General features: G+C 35.0%; 2 protein-coding genes across 10 annotated transcripts in view; one reads left to right on the top strand and one right to left on the bottom strand.

The window, feature by feature from the left end:
- Nucleotides 1-8,756, top strand: part of PHYHIPL (phytanoyl-CoA 2-hydroxylase interacting protein like) — a 77,172-nt gene extending 68,416 nt beyond the window's left edge. Inside the window, exon 5 of one of the 2 annotated variants that reach the window (XM_033208705.1) lies at nt 6,059-8,756. In XM_033208705.1, coding sequence (XP_033064596.1) covers nt 6,059-6,593 — 535 coding nt within the window. In that variant the 3' untranslated portion in view covers nt 6,594-8,756. The remainder of the gene's footprint in view (nt 1-6,058) is intronic. The other variant, XM_033208704.1, reaches the window with a different exon arrangement.
- FAM13C (family with sequence similarity 13 member C) overlaps nt 7,122-12,327 on the bottom strand; it is a 141,597-nt gene continuing 136,391 nt past the window's right edge. For 7 of the 8 annotated variants that reach the window (XM_033208698.1, XM_033208697.1, XM_033208703.1 and 4 more), the window contains 2 exons: nt 11,533-11,634; nt 7,122-8,726 (listed from right to left, as the gene is read on the bottom strand). In XM_033208698.1, coding sequence (XP_033064589.1) covers nt 8,603-8,726; nt 11,533-11,634 — 226 coding nt within the window. In that variant the 3' untranslated portion in view covers nt 7,122-8,602. The remainder of the gene's footprint in view (nt 8,727-11,532; nt 11,635-12,327) is intronic. The other variant, XM_033208695.1, reaches the window with a different exon arrangement.

Raw genomic sequence — 12,327 nt, 5'->3', positions numbered from 1 at the left:
CGTCCTGCTGTCTACTTCATACTGACTACTAATTTTTTCCTCTTTTTGTGGGTCTTTTTAAGACATTGAAAACGAAAGGATAAAAGAGTGACTGTTTCATGAAATATTATGGTGAATCAGGTGGGATTCGCAGACTTCTACCTAAGTAGAAGTCTTTTAGCTGTTATATTAGTGTGTTTTTCAGGCTGCTGATAAAATACACCCAAGATTGGGTAATTTACAAAAGAAAGAAGTTTATTGGACTTACAGTTCCACATGGCTGGAGAGGCCTCACAATCATGGTGGAAGGCAAGGAGAAGCAAGTCACACCTTACATGGATAGCAGCAGGCAAAAAGAGAGCTTGTGCAGGGAAACTCCTCCCCTTTTTAATACCATCAGATCTCATGAGACTCGTTCACTATCATGAGAACAGCACGGGAAAGATCCCCCCTCCCCATAATTCAATCAACTCCCACCGGGTTCCTTCCATGACATGTGGGAATTGTAGGAGTTACAATTCAAGATGTGATTTAGGTGGGGACACAGCCAAAACATACCAGCTGTTATCTTGAATTAATTATCATGAGGATAATCTCCTTTGTTTACTTTTAAATTCTAGTGATTTTACTAACATTTCTAAGATAGCCTATGTTTATACCTGGAAGCAGTTCCTGAGAAGTTAAAAGAACTCTATCCTGCAGGTAGTTTTTATACCAACAGCACTTTCATGTTTGTAGAAGAAAATTTGAAGAGAATAAATACCCAGATGTGTGTTTGTGTTTTAAAAGCTTTAGTGAGACTAAGGCTTTTAAAATGGCAAATGGTATATAGGTTGTAAAACTTATTACACAACATTCCCTATAATTTATCATTTTAAAAGCCTCACTTCAGACTCTAAAGGATTCTTAAGTTGACAGAACTATGTATGAAAAGTATTTAGGAAACTTTGTTGTTCTTTGTATTTGTTTCTTTCATACTTCTCTAGTTTCTCTTAAATGAAGATCATAGTTCCAGATTTAAATCAGCTTCAAGCTGTGGAAAATGCAACAGGAATGAGAGAGAGAAGAACACACATAGGCGTCTGTGTTCTTCAAATTAAGTACTTAGCAATAGAATATATTTTTATATATTTTGATGGTGAAAAAAATATTCCTGCCATTTGTTTGAATATCTTATAAATACAGAGTTTAGTCCTTCATTTTCTCTATTGGTATGTTCTCTAGAGTCCATATAATTCCCGGTAGATACCATTCACCTAATTTAGAGTGTACAGACTGATACATATAACATAAATTATTGTGCTTGTCAATTGTGGATTGACAATGACCATACAGACTCAGCAAGGAAGGTGTTTCTTTATACAGATGCTCCTTGACTTACGGTGGGGTTTTGTCCCATTAAACGCATTGTAAGTTGAAAATGCATTTAATACACCTAACCTACAAAACATCATAGCTTAGCCTAGCCTCCTTAAACACTTTCAGATCACTTACATTAGCCCACAATTGGGCAAAATTATCTAACAGAAAGCCTATTTTATAAAAAAAAAAAAAAGTGTTGAAAAGATCAACATTCAAAGTACAGTTTCTACTGAATATGCATCATTTTCACACCATCATAAAGTCAAACAATTGTAAACCAAACTATCATAAGTCAGGAACTGTCTGTATTTGTTATGTATAAAATTTGAAAAAAAAAAAAAAAACCCTCCATATTTCTGTTGTCTTTGGTAAGAAATACATCAAAGGAATAATTACATCTTTGATTTTAGGTTTATATTCCTAGTACATTGCCAATATCTATTTTAGGTGGCCACTGGAGGGCAGTATTTCTCTGTGATTTTTCTCAGTCCCTTGAATGGGAACTGGCCTTTGTTTTTAGGTCCTTTAGTGATCTAAAGTTTGCTTCATCTGTTTTCAAAAATGCTTCCAAGAAAAAAAAAAAAAAAAGACAGAGGAGTGCCTAGAAAATGGATAATTATTGTGTATATTGCATGATTTTACTCCCAGCTACAAGTATGAAAGCTGTGTTTACTAACAAGAAAATTTACCTTTGTTAAGTTTTCCGTAATGATAGTTATAAAAGCCATGTAAAATATGTCTTGGTGCAGTACGTATAAATAAATATACTTTCCACAGTGTGGTATAATTTTTCGACATTGCTTTTTTAAGAAGCCTTATTAAAAAGTAGTAGACATTGATTTCATGGATGTTGATTTTTTTGTCATTAACTCTAATTAAGACACATTTCCTTGATTAAAATCCATTTTAAATATCATCTTGTTATTCAGAATGCTTGAACAGAAAGGAAAATTTAAATTACTGGATAAACTTTCCAAAGTTTATAATCCATTTTAAATTATGAAAAACTGGATAAATTCTTATTCAGTCCATAAGGAATGAACTCATTTTGACCTCTTCCTCTAGAAATGAATTCCTAAATGAATATTGCTTTCGGTACTCCCAATGAAAACATCACTTTCTCTCTTACCCCGTGTTCATATTCACTAGGTAGCCTAATTGTCCTTAAAAAACTCCTTTAATATCTGAAGGGTTTCTGGAATTCACTGAGATTGGTGACATGTGTGGGAATTCCTCTACCTCTGGTGTCAGATTGTATATCCTCAAAGTACAGGTCCTAGTACACATTTTCTGTTCATATAAATGTTGCTGTTATTATTTCATGTAATTGCACTTATAGATCTATGTAGGAGACATATATAGATATTTGGATTTTGTTAATGAGAATGTAACAAAGGAGAGACATTTTGAACAGGAAAAGGTTGGAGTAGATACTCTTTTCCCTATTTCTCCCACATTTATCTATTATTTACTCATTCATTCAAGAAACAGATTATTGAGCACTTCAGTGTTAATGGGATACAAAGATACCTCTTTTGTCTGTGCCAATGAGCACAGACAAAAAAGAAATAAAGAACACCAGAAAGTCTATTCTCTTTACCCACAGGATCAGGAAAGAGACTGAGACATCTTGGAATACAGAAACCTTTTAGACAATAACCACCATACCCCAGGCAAACAGTATAGGAAAAAAAAAAAAAAAAACAACACTGTACTCCCTCATGTACTAGCCAACGCTAAGTGGGGAACCTAGACCTCTATCCTTTTACATCTGTAAGAGGTCATCCTTCTCCCTCCATCCTCTGCTAGGGTGGTATCAGAGAAGCCTGAATAGGGAGCCCAGACTTTCCACCACTGCCCAAAGAAAACGAGGCTTGCCCTCATAGTATATGAAGCCACATGTTAAGTAGTAATGAGACACCCCTTCTCTCTCTGACCTAGACTATGTTAACACAGGCCTAGTGGGAGCCGAAACTCCTACCTCCTCCAAGTAGTAACTGACCTCCCTCCCTACCCTGTGTCACTGGAGACTGAGTAGGAAACCTGGACTTTTATCCCCATCTGACATCAATGAAGTGACTACCCCCATACTCTTCACCCACTGGTAGATAGTCAAGAGGAGGCCTGCTAAAATACTAGATTTAAATCTGATCCAAAATATAATAACATGAAACTTAAAATGCCCAGGATACAAATGGAACTCATGTATCACACCAAGAACCAGGAAAATCTTAACCTGAATGAGAAAAGATGATCAAAGATACCAAAACCAAAATAATGCAGATCTTGGAATTATCTAACAAAAATATTTAAGCAGCCACCCTAAAAATGGTTCAACAAGCACACACTAACACACTTAAAACAGATAAAAACAGAAGCAGCAAAGAAATAGAAGATACAAAGAATTAAATGAAAATTTTGGAACATAAAAACACAGTAAGTGAAGTCAAAAGCTGAATAGACTCCATGGATTCCACAGCAGATTCAAGAGGACAAAGAGAAAAAAATCAGTAAACTTGAGGATAGAATAGAAATTACCCAAACTGAACAACAGAGATAAAATTCACTGAAAAAAAAAAAATCAGTCTTATTAGACATGTGAGACTATAGCAGATCTAATAATCATGACGTTAAAGTCAAGAAGGAAAGGAGAAAGAGAGTGGGGCTGAAAAAGTATTCATAGAAATAATAGCCAAAATGTTCCCAAATTTGCCAAATAACATAAACATACAGATTCAAGCTGAGAAAACCCTAAATGGGATAAACCCAAAGAAATCCATGCCAAGATACGTTACAAACTGAAAACTGCAGGCCAAAGCGGGGGCAGGGGGCGGGGGGAACATTGAAAGTGGTGAGATATAAGACACCACTGTATAAGGAAAAATAAAACAATTTGAATGACATCATCATCAGAAACTACCTAGGCCAAAAGAAAGTGACATAATATTTTCAAATGCTGAAAGAGCACTGTCAACTGAGAATCCTATATCCAGTGAAAATATCCTTCAATAATAAAAGGGAATTAAGATATGCTCAGATGAAGGAAAACTAAGGGGATTTGTCAACAGCATATCTATCCTAAAGGAAGTTTCTGAAACAGGAAGGAAGGAAATAATAAAAGGAGGAATCTTGGAACATCAGAAAGAAAAAAAGAACAGTACAAGTAAAAGTATAGGGTCACATCCAGGATAACACACTACATTTATTTGTTGTGTTTCCTTATTCTCTTAACTGTGACAATTTTTTGGTCTTTCCTTGAATTTGCATTTTTAATAAACTCCCTCGGTGGTTTTCAGGTGGTAGAATTCGAGACCCATTGCTGCTAAATTCAGAGGCTGATCCAGGCATTTCACTGACCCAAAACTCTTTAAGAAGCATGTTGACTGGGGGAACTTTCCCTTACTTGAGTAGTAGCTTGAACTTTGCTTCCCAAGTCATGCTGGTCAAGGACCCAGGAAAAAAAAAGGCACACTTGGGGAATTCTGGAGAGAATTTAACAAAACTACCCCTCATAGAGGTGTAGTCAGGGTTAAGGTAACAAACAGGGGATGCTAAAGTAACCAAGAACTAGCACTAGCAAGAGTTGAAGAGTTTTACTCTTCTTGGGAATGAAAGGGAATAGGAATCCATCCAGCAGTAGCAGCAGTCAGAGATACATAGTTATGAAGAACCCAGCCCTGCCAGAACCAGAATCATGGAGGAAATACAGGAAGACACACCCAAAACTTTACCTCCTACTACTCTATATATGCTGGTGCCTCACATTGGTAGAACTGAAATGGAAGGGGCCAAGGGATAAGGAACTGAGTGATAGAGTCCCAGGCCATAGTGGAAGACTGTGGTGGAGAATGAATGGATCTGGGGGTGAGGTAAAGGGGGAGTAGCCAGCACTATTTTAAGCAAAATGCCAGAGAAATAACCTGATTACTGTCCTTGGGTTAAAAAGCCAAAACAAGGGCTGAGTGTGGTGGCTCATGCCTGTAATCCCAGCACTTTGGGAGGCCAAGGTGGGCAGATCACAAGGTCAAGAGATCAAACCATCCCAGCCAACATAGTAAAACCCTTTCTGTAGTAAAAGTACAAAAATTAGCTGGGTATGGTGGCACATTCCTGTAGTCCCAGCTACTCTGGAGGCTGAGGCAGGAGAATTGCTTGAACCTGGGAGGCAGAGGTTGCAGTGAGCCGAGATTGCACCACTGCTCTCCAGTCTGGCAACAGAGCGAGACTCTGTCTCAAAAAAAAAAAAAAGCCAAAACAAAACACTTTTGTGCCAGTATAAATGGACAGCACTCATTTTATGACTAAATCTATCATGCTTTAAAGAAACATTAAATATATTTAACTAACAAATACCTTTAGTTCAGTTTTCTCTTCAGAAAGCCACTTCTGAAACCTAGTTGGCACCTAATGTGTGTGTGATTTTACCAGTAAGGTTTCTAATTCCAGTTTGATTTTTCTGGTCAGGAAATTTACATTATTATGTTAATTTAATATAAAGTCTCCAAGGCTTGTAACAGATCATCTCTACCTCAAAGTCAAAGCTAGAATTCAGCCGTCTATAGGTAATATGTCAAAAGATGCTGTCCCCTTATTCTGATAGTAAGAGGAGCATTCAGGCCTTTAACAGTAGATGTTTGACTTTTAGGCTATTCAAATATATAAATCAGTGGGTTTATCACTATTGTATTAAGCAGTGACCACTTGTTTCCTCTTGCAGAGAACATCATGGGAATGCTATGCAGCCCTCTGTCAAGGATAACAGTGGTAGCCATGGCTCTCCTATCAGTGGAAAATTAGAAGGCATCTTCTTCAGCTGCAGCACTGAATTCAATACTGGAAAGCCACCCCAGGATTCACCTTATGGAAGATACAGGTTTGAGATTGCCGCAGAAAAACTTTTTAACCCCAATACTAACTTATACTTTGGGGACTTCTACTGTATGTACACTGCTTATCATTATGTGATTCTTGTTATTGCTCCTGTGGGATCACCAGGAGATGAATTTTGTAAGCAGCGCCTTCCTCAACTAAATTCTAAGGATAATAAATTTTTGACCTGTACAGAAGAAGATGGGGTGCTGGTTTACCACCATGCCCAGGATGTCATTTTAGAAGTCATTTACACTGACCCTGTGGATCTTTCTCTGGGCACCGTGGCAGAAATCACTGGTCATCAGCTCATGAGTTTGTCTACTGCAAATGCAAAGAAAGATCCCAGCTGCAAAACCTGTAATATCAGTGTTGGACGTTAATGCCCACTTTTCTTATTCTTACTCAGCCCCTTTTCCTCCATTAGGAGCATTGGTCCTGTTGTCCATTTTCATCACCAGATGTTTTCCACTGAAGCATGCACATGCCACTGTCACCAAAAACGAACTACCACTTTCCAAATTCCATTCAGAGCCATTTTAGTGTTTTCCTATTCCCTACCCCTCCCACTACTTTCAATGATGAAATACCCTAAGTTCTCCTTCTGACACTTTATTGCCTAGATGCTGCAATGTTTTTATGTTTCCTTTATGCCAAACATAACAAAACAGTTATATAGACTGCTTTAGCAAAGTACACAATAATGGCTTATAAATGGTGTTTAAATATGCATTCATTTTAATCTACTGAACAAATATTGGGATAACTCCAAACCGCATGAAAGGGTGTAATTGCAGCATGAGTTAAATCTTGAAGCCTAGAATTGTCAGCACTTCCAACTTCTTGTTTGACAGTGTTATTTATGTTATTTATATTAGCTAACAAGAAACAACTACTGTGTTTCAACATAATAAATATAATAGAAAAATATTTTATTTGTATTGTTGTATAAAATATTTACAATCATATAGAATATATAGAGTTACATTTTAATAGCAATTGTGTACATGTCACGAAACCATTTCCCTTATCAAAGATGTAATTTGTAAACCTCAAATAGTTGTGTATCTGTCCTGTTACAAGTAGATGACTTCAATTAAACAAATGTATGAAGGACATTATTCTGATTCATAAAAGTTATAAAATATTAGGTAAATACAGAGAAAACAATAAGCCTCTGAAATAGTCTGTTTCTGAAATAGTCAATAGTCTTCCCATCCAAACTATAAGAAAATGTGAATTTCTTCAACATCATACTTAAACGTTACAGAAAATAGAAATACAAACAAGGTTGGTACATGAGAGAAAATGTTGACCTTTTACTTCCTTTTACAAAAATGAAAATAATAAACATGTTTTAGTATAAAATAACACAAAATGATATACACTAAAGTTGATGAAGCAAATAAATATTCTGGCTTCTTTTTCAAGGTATCAGGGAAATTTCCAAACCTTTCATTTTGTACAGAAGGAAGAATAACTACAGGTCAAGGGAAATGTTTTGACTTTACAAAGTATAGATGTTGGAACACTAAGAAAATGTATATTCCCAATGAAAAAATAGTTATATCATCTTATAGTAAACAAAAAGATTAGCAATAATACTATGGACATATTAGATTATATACTGCAGACACATATCTATCCAAAATACCTATTTTAAATTTTTAATACAATATTTTATTTTAATATAAACATCTGTCAGTTATAGACAAAGATAATAATTCACAAAGTACATGCTATCAGAATGAACTTTGGTAACCAGAAATGTAAAATTTCAAATAACAGATAAAATAATGTGTTATTTTTATAGAGAAATAAAAAAAATAGCAGTAACACAATCTAGGTTATTTTAGGGTACTGAGAGCCTAGCAGACTTAAGGGACAAGGTAGTAAATGTTTTATCACTCAAAAATCCATTAGAAGTTTCAAATAAATTACTTTCTTGCTAGATACATTCCTTCCTACTTGAAAAGCAGAATTTCTTTTCCTCCGATTGATTTTTAAAAATCATGCTATTTTCCATACATCAACATAAACAATCTTTGGATACTAAATAAACTTTCCCTAACAAGCATCCTAGCCATGTTATTTAGATTTGATAAAATATTAGACATTTTTAAAAATACTTGTATTGACTATGAGTTTTCTGCTTGACATGGAGGACACTGAATTTTTTCCCAATTATATGGCTACCTGTTGTATCCTTCCCCCCATTTAAATCCCTTCTCCTTGTATATAATTAAACTTGCTATTCCTTCTTGAAAACAGCTAATACTACCACTAAAGTGCTTCCATTTTCATTGTGTCAAAACTACTTAGCAAGGATGGCAGAGGAAAATAAACTTTACTTTATATCATGGGTGAAAGTGATCATAACATTTCCTGAACCTCAAATAGTTTTGGCCACATCTTGCTTGCTGATGAGGACCTCTAATAGTCTCAGTTTGGCTTTTATGTGCTTATATTCGTAATACTCATCTGCCATTGGTATCCTATCTTCCTTTTGTGGACTTCTGCAAAACAAAAATACATTTATTAGTTCACAATGAATCAAGTAATTATTAAGTATTCTTTTATAATTCATACATGAGAAAATATACTGTAACAGCTTCCACTTGGTTTTTGCATCATGTCTTTTTTTCCTTCCCTTTCACCTTCATTCACTCCTTCTTCCATGTGTTACTAAGCTTCTAAATAATAGTAACCTTTGAAAACTTGAATGTCATAAGTGTTTTGCAAATATGTGGTCTAGTGCTTAGACTTACAACAATGGGGTAAGTGAAAAGATCTAAGGAGAAACAAACAAACAAGAAATAGAACTTTCAAGGCATTCTTTGTCCTGTCATTCTTCCATTATCTGCCACAGCCCTACACCTGTACAAAATGTTCAGCCTTAATAGAGTTGTCAAAAATTTTAACCTGAAAATACTACAGAAATTTCATTATAAAAAAATCATTTATAAACTTATGGTAGCAAGAAAAACATTCAGGGTCTGTCTTACAAACTTGAAACGTTTCCAGATTTTCTTGTAATTGTAATACCTGTCTCTGCTAATATGTAGTAGAACCACTGAGCTGGTCCTTGATTGAAGTAATTTACGAGAGTCTAAATTGTGGTGGTTCTCTTCTGTACACTAATTCTACTAAGGCTAGACATGTAACAATGCATAGATTTTTATACATATGCATACATATACTCTTGCTATTTACTTGGAAGAATAACTTGGTAATATCAGTAGTTAAAACCATTTGCCTTCCCACAAAAATATGTTGTCAAGATACGTTTTCTAAAGGGAATAATTGCGACAGGGTCTCAGAAGACTCTTGTTTTCTTGGTTAATAAGATAGCCAATTGCTTTGAAAACATTTCCACCCAGGACTTTGAAATTCAAGGGGTAGAGGACACAGATATAGTCACCGCAATTACAACTGAATATAACCACAAATATTCTCTAACAGTAGTATGGCTGAAACCAGGTAAATAGCATATATTTAATATTTTATCTTTAGCTCCCTTCTATTTTTCCCAGTAATGATGAAGAGATATTTCTATCTCTTACCAAATAAAAAACAAGCTAATCTATACAGATTAAGAATATAGTATCTACTTGTATCTCAACACTATTTATTGCCCTGCAATTTCTAGTACAGAACTCAAAACAGTATACAAATCCATAGACAGCATTCTTCTTGACTATTGTCTAAAGTATATAACATAAATCCTTTGTCTCCATTCTGTGTTATGAGTCAAACTTATCATAACTGGATGTCTGAATATCACCTTAATTTGTATAAATAGGCCTAAGTAAAGAAATTGTCTAATTATTACAGAGAAACATTAATAATCCATTATGTAATTTTCCCTAGTTTTGCATATTCCATTTTGGCTAATAAGAGTGCTTTGACAAGAATGAAAAGTTTTGCCAAGTCTTTCCTGAAGCAGTTTCCCCATTATATAAAACATACTAAAGTGCTTAGCACAGTTCCAAGCTCATAATTATTAAAAATAATGTAATATCTATATGATTCTCATGCCTCTTGTATGGCAAATATTACCAAGAATATTTATAGTGCCTTAAACATTTAGGAATCCATTTGCATGGTTATTTTATCTTATTGATATTTAGGCCTTCCCAATAAAATGTCTTAGATAAACAAAATTAAGGTCCATATTTCCTAGCCACTCAACTGTTTGATTTTAGTTGTAAAAGATCATCACTTGTGCATTTAGTTGAAATATATCACCACAAGGGAGCATACAACTTCATAGCCAAATATAGGCTTATCTGAAGTGGGTTTAAGACTCACAGGTGCAGTGGAACACTATACCTAGAACATAACTAACTTCCCTGTATGACAAAAAGCATACCAAGTGACACTGCAGATCCACTAGGCAGAACTAGTAGCACACTGGGAAGTTCTCAAACCCCTTACGATAGATTCCTGGGTTCAAACTGCTAAAAATATAAATTTATTCAGGGAACTCAAATTTATGAAAAGAATGTATGCACATCTTAAAGTGTCATTTCTCATATGTAATGACTGTTTAGATTTAGAATATTTGATAACATCTCCACAAATATTTCCCTGAATGAAAAATTCCCATAGAATACCTTTAATCCAAAAGAGGCAGAGATCAGGAACTTTATAGTGCAAGTCACATATTTATCCAAGGTATAATAATAGCAGACAGTCCAGACAAAGTTACTACTCCAAGGAATGTTTTACAAGGAACGTTACATGAACATTTTATAAAATAAAAAAGATGGAAAAGGAAAAATAATAACAAATGGTTTATGTTCTAAATTTATGAGCCACATAACATTTCTCACTAGATTAGTTAACATCAGCAAAAAGGTAAGTTGGACTTTTGCAATCAACTTGAAGGGAAGATTCCAACTAGAAAATAAGTTGTACATCTGTGTTGGCTGAATGCAAAAAGCTTTTCACTCAGTAGGTCCATTCCCAAAGAATATCCCTGGTAGGCTAAAATGGAAAACCTGCCAGGGACTAAGAGGTGAGAAGACCACACAATTCACGTATTTATGTTGAGATTTATTGTGCAAAGTTAGAGATTTTTAGAGTTTAACTTTTATTTTTTACAGATTGATGTCATACCTGACAGCTACCATGTCCCATAAAACATCCCTAATATTGGCAATATTAGAACGTTGCATTGGACAAATCCTGAGTCTAAGCCAGTGTGGAAATGATATACATTTTGTAAAAAGTCACCGTTCCTGCAAAAAATTACAGGTCATTTTTAACAGTAATTCTCTAGGAAGTATTAGCTTTAAAAATCTCTCTGCCCACACGTACCTTCCTGTTTGTTTAAAAAACTGTTCTTCAAATTCTCTTAAGGCTTTCCGCAGTCTCTTCTTGTCAGCCCTAGTTTCTCGGAGATGGTCAAGAAGTACAGGCCTATATAAGGTAGAATATTTGTCATTACTGGGCACTGGCATAATTGAGAGATCATCATGAGCAGATTTATCTGTTCAGCCAAAAAAGCATACTATGATTGAAAAGTGTTCTGAGCATAAGAGTGTCTTTTAAGTAAATATGACACACATAGAACCTGACCATAGGCAAGCACATAAGCAGGGAAAATTACCTGATGGAAAAAATATCACAGGATATGGGAAAGGTCAGACAAGAGGCAAGCAGATTGATTGAATCCACTGAAAGAACTGGAAAGGGTAACAGCAATATAGATGGATGAGGGAAGGGATATTTTGAAGGAATACTCATCAGCATTTGGTGATAGACTGAACATAAGAGATACAGAGGAACAGCTTTTAAAGAAAATTCTACTCTTAATCTAGAGAAATAAGTGTGCAAATACTGGGAGAATGGCATAACCCCTGTGAATGAAAATAAGACCCAGAAGAAAGCTATAGTTACATTGTAAATTCTACTCACTTCATTCTACCAAGATGAGAGAAAAGTCATACACACTAGAGCAGGAATGTGGTATACACAAGCAGACCAAACTCATGTATGGTTTCAGAGATTCTGTGAACTTGAAATTATATATGGGCTTTTTCTTAAAACAATTCTGTTGGTTTCAAAAAAGTCCAACACCCCTTGAAAAGTTAGGAATAACTGCTTTAGAAT

Source organism: Trachypithecus francoisi, unplaced genomic scaffold (genome assembly GCF_009764315.1).
Source record: "Trachypithecus francoisi isolate TF-2019V2 unplaced genomic scaffold, Tfra_2.0 Lachesis_group9, whole genome shotgun sequence".
In the NCBI taxonomy this organism is placed as follows: Eukaryota; Metazoa; Chordata; class Mammalia; order Primates; family Cercopithecidae; genus Trachypithecus; species Trachypithecus francoisi.
The sequence above is the reverse complement of the archived record's forward strand: the minus strand, read 5'-3'. Positions and strand labels throughout refer to the sequence as shown.